At 38.5% G+C, this 13,564-nt stretch overlaps 1 protein-coding gene across 6 annotated transcripts in view; it reads right to left on the bottom strand.

Moving 5' to 3' along the window:
* Positions 1-13,564, bottom strand: part of LOC115213787 (stearoyl-CoA desaturase 5) — a 123,318-nt gene that overhangs the window by 850 nt on the left and 108,904 nt on the right. For 5 of the 6 annotated variants that reach the window (XM_029782633.2, XM_029782632.2, XM_029782635.2 and 2 more), the window contains 3 exons: positions 6,909-7,039; positions 4,899-5,104; positions 1-3,077 (listed from right to left, as the gene is read on the bottom strand). The exon at positions 1-3,077 is cut by the window's left edge and continues 533 nt beyond it. In XM_029782633.2, coding sequence (XP_029638493.1) covers positions 2,657-3,077; positions 4,899-5,104; positions 6,909-7,039 — 758 coding nt within the window. In that variant the 3' untranslated portion in view covers positions 1-2,656. The remainder of the gene's footprint in view (positions 3,078-4,898; positions 5,105-6,908; positions 7,040-13,564) is intronic. The other variant, XM_036504712.1, reaches the window with a different exon arrangement.

Genomic DNA, 13,564 nt, shown 5'->3' on the forward strand with positions numbered 1-13,564 from the left:
CTATTGCACCAGCAGCTGGAGAAAGGTCAAGGGAAAGTAGCTCCAAACATCATCCACTTAGCACAGCCTCTGAACAAGAAATCACACACTTGTCAGGAAAATCCACTGAGCAACTGAATAAGTAAATAATATGAAAAAAATCCTCAGACTTGTCATGTGGAATATACAAACATTTCTTGATATTAGCTATGGGACAGACTGATCCTAGCATAGGACAGCTCTTGTAGATAGTGAGCTTTGAGGCTATACTGTTGCATTCAATAAGACCAGACTACTTGGAGGGGGCCCACACTGAGAGTAAACATCCCAAATATGGAGTTAACCTTGCTGTGAGAGACAGTCAGCTGTTCAAACTGACTGAGGCACTGATTGGCATCAGTGAATATCTAATGTCACTTTGCATTCTCCTTGATGAGAAACAAGGTGATAGTTTACTATGTGTCAATGCCATAGCCTTAATGAAACACTAAGTCAGGCACTGACTAAGATCCCATCACTTACCGGCACACTAACAAACTATTTTAAAGTAAGAGCAGGAACGAATGAAGAAACCTGCAACAGGGTGGTCAAAGACCACGGTGTTGAGACATATTAACCCTTTAACAGTGGAAGACCTCATGCCTTGCTGCTCACTTTGACAGTCTTAGTGTTGAAAGGAGAAACTGAAGACATGGAAGAGAAACACACCTAGCACCATCAGGAGAAGCAAGAGAAGAGGAATGCATGCAAGGTTACAACTGCCTCCTCCAAGCAAGCATTTACAGGCTCTGTCTTCAACCAAAGCTATTCAACAAAGACTGAAAATATATATTATCATCAAGTGATCCACAAACGAAAGAGGAAATGGTCCTCATTGCTTCAATGGGCAACCAGAAACAAGTAGTGTAAGTGGATGTGTGTGTGTGTGTGTGGATGTGTGTGTGTTTGTGAAAGAGATAGAGAGAGAGAGAGAGGAAGAAAGAGAGATGGGAGGGGACAAGAAAGGTGGTGGTAAAAGTTAACAGTTAGGAACAAGAGAAGTAAAAAGAGGAAAAAGTAAGAAGATTGCAAAAAAGAAAATAAAAAGGAAAAGGAAAACAAAAACTGGGAGTGAAAGAGATGAATACACGTACACTGATATACACATACACACGTGTATGCAAATATAATTTAGAGCAAGAGAAAAGAATAGAGGCAGAAAGAGCAAGACAGAGATGAAAAGATGAAGCTAGGAGAAAGAGAAGAGATAAGGAAGCAGCTTGTAGAAAGCAAGGAAGAGCTGTGATGCTGGATTGTTGTTCACCATTTTTGGATTTTCAGTCAATTTTTTTAAAAATTTATTTATTTATTTATTTATTCATTCAGTTGTTTTTCCTCTTCAAATTGTTTTTATTTGTTTTGTTTTTTTTTCTCTGACTTTTAGCTAGGACTGTGTTGCAGTAAAAGTGCAGAAGACAGAAACAGCTGCAACAAAAGCGACTGCATGCCAGATGGACGTCAATACAGAAATGTTTCTTCCTAGTGAAACAAGATAGGGAACGGGGTGGGAGAAGGATTATATACATATGTGTGTGTGTATATGTATGAGTGTGTGTGTGTGTATGTGTGTGCACATACACAATATGCACGTATGTGTGTTCCTCCAAACATTATGAAGGTGCTCTCATCAATTTCAGCTATTACTTCACTCTCCAACATGCCAAAGGCAACCATCTAATCTGTACAACATGGCCATAGACAATCAACAATATAACAGGCCAGAGGGGGAAGTAGCTTCTGACATGAGTAGATCTATAACTGTTCCTAGTGGAAGTGTATAGATGGGAAATAACACAAGAAGCTCCATGGAATGACATCTTGACTGATCAAAGAAACTAGAAAAACAACATCGACATCTTTGGTACACTAAGACAATCTGGTATCAAAATTTTACTATATATGTTCATACATTTGAATGTTCCTCCATTCTTAATCAGACGAGATGCAGCACTTCACACATGCTACCTTAAGAGCAGCTGAACAAGCCTCAAAATAAATACACAACTAAAAGTCCGGATGACAGCAGACTATGAGAGAAAGGTTAGCATCGTTTTTCCAAAATGGAAGAGTTTATGAATGCCACTGATTCTGCTTGGTTTACAGAGACAGTTAAGTATTATTTGAAGTGACTCCAGATCTGAAGTAGCATAGTTGTGACATGGATTGGTAACAAATTGCCACAGGATATGATTAGATCAAAACAATGGCAATGCTCTTGGAAATGCAATATCGTTTCTTTTGCAGGAACATGAGCGAAGGCTCTAAGTCCAATCCCATTCTTTTTCCTTCCAAGTTGAGCTTACAGTAAAAAAATTAGCTAGATTGAAGGAGTGCTGGATACCACTATGGGCAGAATAGTCAACTCAGTTGCAATTGAAGACATTTCACTAACATGGATTAACTTTGGAACTCACATAAATGATATATAATTAGTATGCACGTGTGTTTTTATTTATATATAAATATATATTAGTGTATGTAAGCTTTAATAGATAAACATAGTGGTTTGGTGGGGACAAGGGATTAGAGAGGGGTAGTAGGGGAGAGGGAGAAAATAGAAAGATACAGAGAGAAAGAGAGAGAGAAAGACATATATATGTATATATACATATATATATAGTGAGAGAAAGAGTTGCAGTTAGGTGTGGGTACCAGTTCTGTCTCTTCGCCGCCGAATTGTGTCGCGGTCAATTGTTTTCCTGTCATAGGCTTGGCCTAAAAATGCCATGAAGTCAATGAAAAATGTAGTGAGATTGATCCGCCAACCATATTCACTGGTCGCATAGTCTTGTGGGAAAGTGTGGTGGTAGTTGTGAAAGCCCTCACCCATGCTGCCAAGGCTAACACAGATGTTCTCAGCTGGGTTGATCCGCTTGTCATAGGGTCGATAACCCCACATGTGAGCAGCACTGTTCACTAGCCAGGTGGCATTCAAGCCACAGCAATAACGCAGGACACCAGCCAAAAAGTAAGCATTCCACAGGTTCTCATTCCAGAAAATGTAAGGAACTAGTGTTGGGATAGCGAAACAGAAGACGACGACCGACAGGGCATAATATCTGAAATGAGACAAGTAGAAGAAATAATAAAAGAGAAAACATTAATACAAATTTAAAGGTCTGGAGGAAATAAATTTTCAAAACTGTCAACAGGAGTCATAACCTAGTATCCTACAATCAGATGTGGTTTTGGGCACTTAGCATGACATGAACTGACCTGCCATCATTTGTAACATACTACCAAAATTCTTTTTTGTTTTTTCTGCAAATAAACTCAAGGACTCAGTGATTCGTGCTTTTCTCAAGCACAGGAAGAATGTTAATAATCAGTCCTAACCATTGTACATGTTATTCATTCATTCAATATAAGAGAGATTGTAAACAAACTAGTTTTATATATCAATTGTTGAAAGTGAGCCTTTTGCAGTTAAATTTAGGAGAAACAATGTCATAGAACAGTGGTTCCCAAACCTTTTAGAGTCGCGGCCCACTATTTATCACACCAGTTTATGATGACTCACTTAACTCTACTGAACTATCTCGATAGACAGCAGTTAATCAAAGCTAATGCGTAATTTTATAACTCTTTGCGACCCACTAAGATTCCGTTCGCGACCCACAGATGGGTCGTGACTCATAGTTTGGGAACCACTGTCATAGAAGATAGTCTAAGACATCAGTCCTAGTTAACTACTGGAAACCATTTTATTGAAAACAAGTGGATTTCTTCTTATAGCACAGAACCAAATGAAATCTAAATACAGTAAAATGCTTTAACACTGGCATGGACAACCTTTTTTGAGCAGTGGGTAACACAAGGCATGGCTTATAATCAACCAAGCCACACTACTAAAAAAACATTCAAGGTAATTTTTTTTTGGCATGCCATCCAGGAATCCCTACAGACTGCAGTTTGCCTATGACTGCTTTAGCCTTTTGTTCTATTGTATAAAGGAGCTTTGGATTTATGTTGGGGCAACAGAGAATGTATGAAGATATAGACTAACAATCCAAGATACTCATATATTATCAATTCAGCTATAAATATTGAAATACACAAGCTTTCCAAGGGAGATAATTTCAATTTGTAAACTCTTTCGCACCATTCCTCACACCATTGTATTCAGAGTTTTGCTAATTCGAATATTTCTAAGTTGAAGTAAGATTGTTTATTTGAGCATCAGATAGAAAGCTTCGAGATATTCTTTCAGGTTCACTGTGCTCTGAGTTCGAATCACGTTGAGGTCAACTGTGCCTTTTATCCTTTTTGAGTGGATAAATAAAGCACCACTTAAATACTGGAGGGGCATGTTTTAATTCTCTTCTCTCTTTCACACACTTCCCCACAAGAAGAAATAAGTTGTGTTCAAACCTGGAAAGAGACAGGCTTCAAGTTTAAAAAGATGAAAATGTGCCACATATCACACCTCCATCAGGAGTTAAGGAGCCCCACCATCACCACGACTATATAATTTCTAGCAAACGATTTTACATCTAGATGTTTGTGTTGTCATTAACAATTATCTCACACTTAAGTAATTGCTACAAGTTGAAAGGGAAATAGAAACCTAACGATGGGCAACTGGGGGAACAACAGTAAGATGTCAAGGTGCAAAAAACCACATATCTCTGTTGATGGGATTAAAAGCAGATATTCCACTGACAAATTCAACAGAACATATTCCATGCCAAAAAGAAGAACTGATTTTTTTTAAAGCATCTAATTTTTTTTTTATTCCCCCAGACATCACTGCCAAAAAATAGGCTGACAGAGCTAAATGTAAGTAGTTCCCTCTAAATATGTGTGGGTTGACCATCAAGAGCTGCCATTTTGATTAAGACAAAAAAAAAAAGTAAAAACAAAAAGATTTTAGGACTTACTTCCTTTGGAAATGAACAACTGGATCATTTAACAGGTCATTGGTGTCCAGTAATTTACCTTTGGCTGTGACATCAGGATGTTTGCGTACAAGTAACCAGCCAACGTGAGAAAAGAAGAAGCCCCTTTTAGCGTTGTGAGGGTCAGCATCAGTTTCTGAATACTTATGGTGAACTCTGTGGTCTCGGCTCCAGTCATAAATATCATTCTGCAACAGAACAAATGCTAATGAGCAATCAATGATACATCAACATTATTTAAATGATCTCACCTGACTAGGGTTCACCCCTTAATGCAAACAGTCAATTATTTACCCTGAGACCGTAGTAGATAGAAAGTTCATTAAAATCTTAACTGTTCAAAACCAGAAATAGTGCAACAAAGATTTCAAAATTTTAAAACCAAATATTCCTCACTAAAATCATGAGAATAATATCAAACCACAACACCAAAATGCTTCTAAATAAGTCAACTTACTAATGCAACAGCCAAATCTTTCCTCTTTAATATCCCAAATAACTTATTTTCAACTCATAATTCCACTATAGGCAGTGATAAAAACATGACCAGCGGATGGCAGTTTTTATATAACATCATTAAAAGGAGGATTCTATAATCTTAGCCCCAAATTTGTTTACATCCTGTTCTCCATGTTATCATAGTTTGAATCATTCTGAAGACTCATACAACTACATCAACTGGTGTACAGAAATAGGTTGCTTTCCTTTATAATACAAATTGCATCACTACCAATTTGGTAAATTGAAACAGTAGTGGTGTATCTCAGCCCAGGACTCAACTAGCCAGGGTATTATTTATTCTTACTGTTCGCATGGCTGTGTGGTAGGAGCTTGCTTCCTAACCACATGGTTCTGGGTTCAGTCCCACTGCATGGCACCTTGGGAAAGTGTTTTCTACTATACTTTCAGGCCAATCAAAACCTTGTAAGTGGATATGATAGATGAAAACTGAAAGAAGCCCGTCATATGTGTGTGCGTGTGATCACCACCACTTGACAGCTGGTGTTAGTGTGTTTACATCCCTGTAACTTAGCAGTTCAGCAAAAAAGACCAATAGAGCAAGGATATGCTTTAAAAAAATGAGTTCTAAGGACGATTTCTTCAACTAAAGCTCTTCAAGGCAGTGCCCCAACATGGCCACAGTCAAATGGCTAAAACAAGTTAAAGACAAAAAAAGCTTCTACTTCAGGTATGGGTAGCTTTTTCCAAGAAGTGGGCCACATGAAACATGGTTCATTATCTGGCAGACTACACTCCTAAAAATGTGAAGGCAATTTTTCACTGATGTGCCATTCAGAAAGTCCTGCAGGCTATAATTTCCCCATGACTGTTCAATACTGTTGCTTAAACTGCTAGAAACAGCAGTAAAATCACTCTCAAATCACATCATCATCTTTGACAATGGAAGAACAAATTAGATTAAAGTAATCCTAAATATACTACGTCTGAAAATAAGAGAGGCTGGGCATAGCAAAATGCCTTTGATTATAGGTCTACTGGATCAGGGCTGAAGTATGGCTAAACAACAACCTACTGATTCATATTTGTATAAGTCATCAAAGGATTGGTGAAACAAGAGGGATTAAAGTTACTGATGAATACAGAACTAACTAATGCTTATCTTCTTGCTTATATCACTGAGGGAACACACTAACACAGAAAGGTAGTAGATAGAAAGGAGAAATAAAGAGTTGCCTTTACATCACTGTCCAGTGTTCAACCACAAAACTCCAGCTCCCTAATCAGAATCACAATGTACATGTGGGTTTCATTGCGACTAATTGACATACAATTACTATTACACTTATTATGTGACAGCAATCATACAGGATGTCACTAATCAGATAGAATACAGTTAAACCCCAAACCGATGGAAGAATAAAAGAGAAATATTCAATCTTAGAGGTCAGACATACAAATAGATTAAAAGTTTTTAATTGATTAAGAACAACCATAATTAGAAAACATAGCAAGAGGTAATGTAAGTGCTACCTGGAATGCAGCTGATTGCATGGAAGCTAACAGTGCCCTCATTGGCAACTTGGCTTTATAAGCACGGTGTGCCCACAAGCGGTGTGAACCAGCTGTAATACCAATACCTGCATACATGTAAACACATAAACCTGAAAAACAGAAAAAAAATCAAGGATTAGATTTTTAAAAACACAAAACCTCTCAAAGGAAAAGATACTGACTTTAGTTGGGAGAAACAGGACAAATATAATAAAACAGATATCATCACAAGAATCAATGAGCATACTTCTACATTGTACATGGTTGTTAAACCTGCATGATATTGCACCTAAAAGGAGTGGCTGTGTGGTAAGTAGCTTACCAACCAACCACATGGTTCCGGGTTCAGTCCCACTGCGTGGCATCTTGGGCAAGTGTCTTCTACTATAGCCTCGGGCCGACCAATGCCTTGTGAGTGGATTTGGTAGACGGAAACTGAAAGAAGCCTGTCGTATATGTATGTATATATGTATTTGTGTGTCTGTGTTTGTCCACCTAGCATTTGCTTGACAACCGAGGCTGGTGTGTTTACATCCCCGTCACTTAGCAGTTCGGCAAAAGAGACCGATCGAATAAGTACTGGGCTTACAAAGAGTAAGTCCCGGGGTCGATTTGCTCGACTAAAGGCGGTGCTCCAGCATGGCCGCAGTCAAATGACTGAAACAAGTAAAAGAGTAAAAGAGAGTATTCTGAATTAAAATCTTGCTAGGGTTGATTTTTGCTCCTAGTTGAGTACTTTGTTTATTTACCCTGTACCACAAAAATTGTGGCATTGTGTTTTATGTTAGAAATCATCGTTACTGTCATATTGAGGAAGATTGGGTCTCTGGATTAACTTGAGCAACATAACTGGCAATAATACTGACCAGCACCTTTCAGCTTTTCTGCTCATGCTTAAGTAACCTTATAATATAAAATCATTTTACATAACTGGAATATAAAGACAGTGCTGCATATGGGTGGTAGTAATTGTCTTTAGCAATCAATAGCATAGGCAGAGATGATTAAATAATTAAGAACAGCCCTCAGTAACATATCATAAAGAATAAAATGTGCTGTAAGCAGGCCTGCTTTGTATGTCATTGGCCTGTAAATTTTCTAGCTATAGTCATCTGGTTGTTATTATGTTTGTCTGGAGAATTAGATTTTAAAATAACCTAATCAAAAGATAGGCAATTTGCAAACAAAAAGAATTTAGATTCAATACTGTGCAGGTTGAGTACTGTGTAAAGGGCCTCCAAGTCTGATAGAGGCAATAGAGGGAGGGAGGAAGTCGTCTTCGGTTCAGTGACTTGTCTTGAATGTTTCTAACAGCATAGTCTCCATTAAAAGCATCCAAGGGCCAAGTGACAGATTAAGTTGACCACCCAAGATAGTGAGGAAGGACATAAAGAGAGAGAGAGGGGGGGGGACAATGGGGAGAAGTAGGAAGTGAAGGTGAAATGTGAAGACAAGAATATATAGGAAAAACATAAGCTGGTTAATATGTTCTATCCTACAAACACACACACACAGAGAAAAGCTGAAACACAAGCCAGTCAAGGATTATAGATAATAGATGATGAGCTAATAGCCACTTGTGGAGATCAAAACTGGATAAACGAATGGTTCAATAAGTTACCATACATAATAGCACGTGACTTTTCTTTGTCACGTACACCTGATGAGAGGAAAGAGAAACTGTGGCAACATTTACCCAGACGTTAACACTTGGGCCAGCTACCAGCAGAACACTCACAGTTTACTGGTCCACTACATCTTTATCATTGTCACTGTAGCCAGCTGTGAGAGACCTAACAACATGGCTAGGCTAACATATTGTTGCTGCTATTTTCCATTAAGCATGTATACTGGTTTAATTTCATCAGTAAGAAATTCAGCACTAACACTTTGATAGTTTATATCAATTATTTATTTTGCTCAAGGCTATCATCAAGAGATGGATGCAGTATCGAGTTTCACTCAATATATCCACCTTTCCAGTTGGAAAAGTTTGCAGTACAGCTGCTCACCAACCTTTATTTGGACTTTCAGCCGCTTGTCTATAAGATTCAGTATTAGGCATAGGAGGGGCTGTGTGGTAAGTAGCTTGCTTACTAACCACATGGTTCCGGGTTCAGTCCAACTGCGTGGTACCTTAGGCAAGCGTCTTCAACTATAGCCTCGGGCCGACCAAAGCCTTGTGAGTGGATTTGGTAGACGGAAACTGAAAGAAGCCCGTCGTATATATGTATGTATATATATATATATATATATATATGTGTGTGTGTGTGTGTATGTTTGTCCCCCCAAAATCGCTTGACAACCGATGCTGGTGTGTTTATGTCCCCGTAACTTAGCGGTTCAGCAAAAAGAGACCGATAGAATAAGTACTAGGCTTACAAAGAATAAGTCCTGGGGTCGATTTGCTCGACTAAAGGTGGTGCTCCAGCAAGGCCATAGTCAAATGACAAACGAGTAAAAGAGTAACTCTCGAAATAGTGGAGTTGGATCTGACCATACTAACTCTCTTCCCTATCTGGTTTAGTCACATTACTTTTCTATGTCACTATTTGCCATAATTTCATATTTATTTTTACCAATGTTGCATCCTTCCCCCTTTCACAGTGTCTAAACCCTCTGATACTCAGCATGTTTCTTAACACTGTGGACTTATTTTTGTGGACAGAGAGATCACAGCACCTAAATGACATTAGGTGCTGTAAGCATCAATTTGAGATAGAAATTCATAAAACCCATTGCTGTAACTTGAACCCGAAATCTACTGCTTGGCAACAGATCAGATTACCAAATACACTACAGAACATCTGCAATTCCATCCCATATCTGATGCAGTATTAAATTCTGTCATTATGACTGCATTAACTTGTCCTCTCAACATAACAGTGGTGTCAACTTAGCACTAAGAGCACAGGCTATTCTACCTGTCTATGAAATAGTTTATCATACCTAATACAAAAATGTTGTATGGTAGGGCCCACTAGTGCAGTTGGCAATGTGATCACACCACAAATGATACGAGCTTTGAGCCCTGTTTTCTTTTCCTGTCTCAAATTTGTGTTCATGTTTTTTAGTCTTTCATCTTGGTTTTTGCTCTCTCTCTCTGCCAGGTATAGGTATGGCTGTTGTGGTGGTGAAGCTCACTTCACAACCATGTGGTTTCACATTTAGTCCTACGGCATAATACTTCGGGCAAATGTTTTCTACTATAGCTCCAGGGTAAACAATGCCTTGTGAGTGGATTTTGTAGACAGAAATTGTATGAAAAGAGGGTGGGAGGAGGGAAGAAGGGAATGAGGGGGAGTGAGTGTGTGTGGTCCACCCACCTTTTGACAACTGATGTTGGTTTGTTTAATTTGTAATTCTCAGCAAAAGAGACCAGTAGAACAAGTGGACCAAAGACATTCCAGCTGAGACACTCCTACATTTTATTCAGCCATAACAAATATATCTAGGACTACAATACCCAAAGTACTTTTCAATTTTTATTTCTAATTATCTGTTATAATCATATATTACTAAACATTATTGTTTCTTCATACCTAAAAATTTCCTGTGGTACTCTCATCTTCAGCCTAATCAACTACACCCATAAACAAAGGCATTCCAGGTGTGAACATCCTAGACATATCAAGGACAGCAAATCCCAATGTTAATTGAGATTTGGCTGCTGTTTCTAGCCAGTCGAACAACAGAACAGATATTCCCTTGTTGACAGATTATCCATTAGGCTGGGAACTTTCTACTGAATCAAGTTCACAGAAGGTGCTGTATTATATAAATAAGTATATTTGTGGCTTGTACCAAGTCAACAGCTGCACAAAACTGATGCATTTGTAACATTTAACACCCACAAGGATAACAATGATTAATAAATATATTTACATATCTTAAATTCATAACCAAATACCGAGTTGTCATAGAAAAAATTCCAATAAACAAAAAAGACTAGGTGGGAAAAAAAAACAACTCACAAATAAAATTCAAAAACAAACAATGTTACATATTCAATTTCAATGTCATTTCAATAAATACCTAAGAGTATAGTGGGGCCTGAAAAGAGATAATTATGGAACTAAATTAGCATCCTCCTCACACATTTTCAGTAGCTATGACAATTAACAGACCATTACATTTTTACTCATAATCCATGCATGACATTAAATTTCATCTTGTCTACTACAGCTGTTTTCCAGATAACAATCTCATTAAGACCCATCCCTGGTAAATATATCTGGAAACCCAAATCAATAATAAATTGAATAATAACTTGTTTGAAGGTCATACACAGTGTGTGAGTGTGTGTGTGCATGTAGTAATCGACAAAACCAAACACTGCTGTAATTCAATACAGTCACAGACAAGTCACATGCTGTCTAGCTGTCTCTTTCTTTCTCTCACATGTAAACAACATCATCATCATCAACCTCTGGATATTAGAGTCTTGAGTCCTTGGACTTATAGGGTCAGTTACCCAGGTTTCAAAGCACACCCGTGCTCAACATCACAACATTTACCCTTGAACGGGATGTCAGTCCACTGCAGAGTTACTCACTGACAGAGTGGAGTTAACAGGAGCAACATGAAATGAAGTGTTTTGATCAAGAGTACAATGCACCTCCTGGTCCAGAAATTGAAAACCTGATATTGCAATCGTGCAACACCCTAGCCATTAGGCCATGTAACTCGTTTTTCTTCTAATATTTTGATTTTGAACAAACAACTACACACTTAAACCAGATAATCAGATAGCACCCAGCTATCACTGTCATTCTTGTATCATGAGGTGACATGGCACAAGTAGAACAATGCTAGAACATAGCCAAGAGATACTTCATGTGGTGTCTATTACCAGCTGTCTGTTCAACCAAGACTGACAAGACTAGCATAGCAGTAATGTTCCTACTTTATCAAAACCATCTTTAAAAAAAATAGAAGAGGAAGGATATATTTGGTAATATAATCCAGGCAAGCTGGCAGAATCATTAGCATGCAGGGTAAAATCTTAGCAGCATTTCATCCGCTTTTATGCTCTGAGTTCAAGTTCTGCCGAGGTCGACTTTGCTTTTCATCCTTTCAGGGTTGATAAAAATGAATATCAATTGAGTACTGGGGTTGATATAAACGACTTCCTCATCCTTTGAAATTGCTGGCCTTGTACAAAATTTGAAACCAATATAATCCTGGATATAAAAAAGACCTGGATTGTCAAGTTTGGAATGTCTTTAGCCACAGAATTACTCAATCAGGAATTATTTCAGATTCAGACAAGTGTAGAAGCAAAGTATATCAAACATATGAAACATTTAGCTATGAGGAAATAACTGTTAAACAACACACAATTATAACAGACACTATATACTTCTAACAGAGTTTATATTAACCAGAAAAGTGGGCAATAAAATGATGATGATCATCCTCATCATTATAAATCAAAATATAGGCATAAGCGTGGCCATGGGGTAAGAAGCTTGCTTTCCAGCCACATTGCGTGGCGTTCGATTTCACTATGTGACATTTTGAGCAAATGTCTTCTTCTATAGTCTCAGGTCAACCAAAGCCTTGTCAGTGGATTTGGCAGATGGAAACATTTAACGTGTGTTGTCCATGCTGTCATGGGTTGGACAGTGTGACCAGAGCTGGCAAGCTGCACCAGACTCCAGTCTGATTTGGCATGGTTTCTACAGCTGGATGCTCTTCCTAATGCCAAACACTTTAGAGTGTGCTGGGTGTTTACACATGGCACCACATGGGCACTTTTATGTAGCACTGCATGGATGCTTTTATGTGTCGCCACATGGGCACTTTTGCGTGTTGATGCACGGGCGCTTTTGTGTGTTGCTGCATGGGCGCTTTTGTGTTTTGCTGCATGGGTGCTTTTATGTGGCATGACCACGAATGCTTTACACCACCATATATATATATATGTGTCTGTTTGTTCCCCCTCCTCCACTGCTTGACAACTGGTGCTGGTGTTTACCTCTCCATAACTTAGCAGTTCAGCAAAAGACACTGATAGAATAAGTACCAAGCTTTAAAAAAATAAGCACTGGGGGTCAATACATTCGACTAAAAATTCAAGGTGCTGCCCAAGCATAGCCACAGTCTAACGACTGAAACAAGTGAAAGATAAAAGATATGAATGTGACTGATCCTCATCATTATGCTCATGGCCCTAGCTGTCAGACAAAAGTGATTCAGAGATCAACAACTTCTTGAATGTAATCAAGGTCCTTCATGTTCCCTTTAGTGAGGACATGCTGTTCAGATCAAGATAAAGAAGCATTTTCAGACATTGTGAAGATGAAAATCTTCACCCAATAAGTCCAGGATAGCATACGGGGACAAATAAAAGAAACAGAACTCAGTATATAAGAGTATATTATGTGTGCGTGTGTGTGCATGGCTGGATGGTTAAGGCGTTTTCTTCCCAACCACATGGTTTCTAGTTCAATCCCACAGTGCAACACCTTGGGCAAGTGTCATCCATTATAGCAATGGGATGACCAAAGCCTTGCGGGTGGATTCGGTAGACAGAAATTGAAGGAAGCCCATGATATATGAATGTGCATGTGTGCATGGCTGGATGGTTAAGGCATTTTCTTCCCAACCACATGGCTTCAAGTTCAATCCCA

This window comes from Octopus sinensis, linkage group LG7, assembly GCF_006345805.1.
Source record: "Octopus sinensis linkage group LG7, ASM634580v1, whole genome shotgun sequence".
NCBI classification, from domain to species: domain Eukaryota; kingdom Metazoa; phylum Mollusca; class Cephalopoda; order Octopoda; family Octopodidae; genus Octopus; species Octopus sinensis.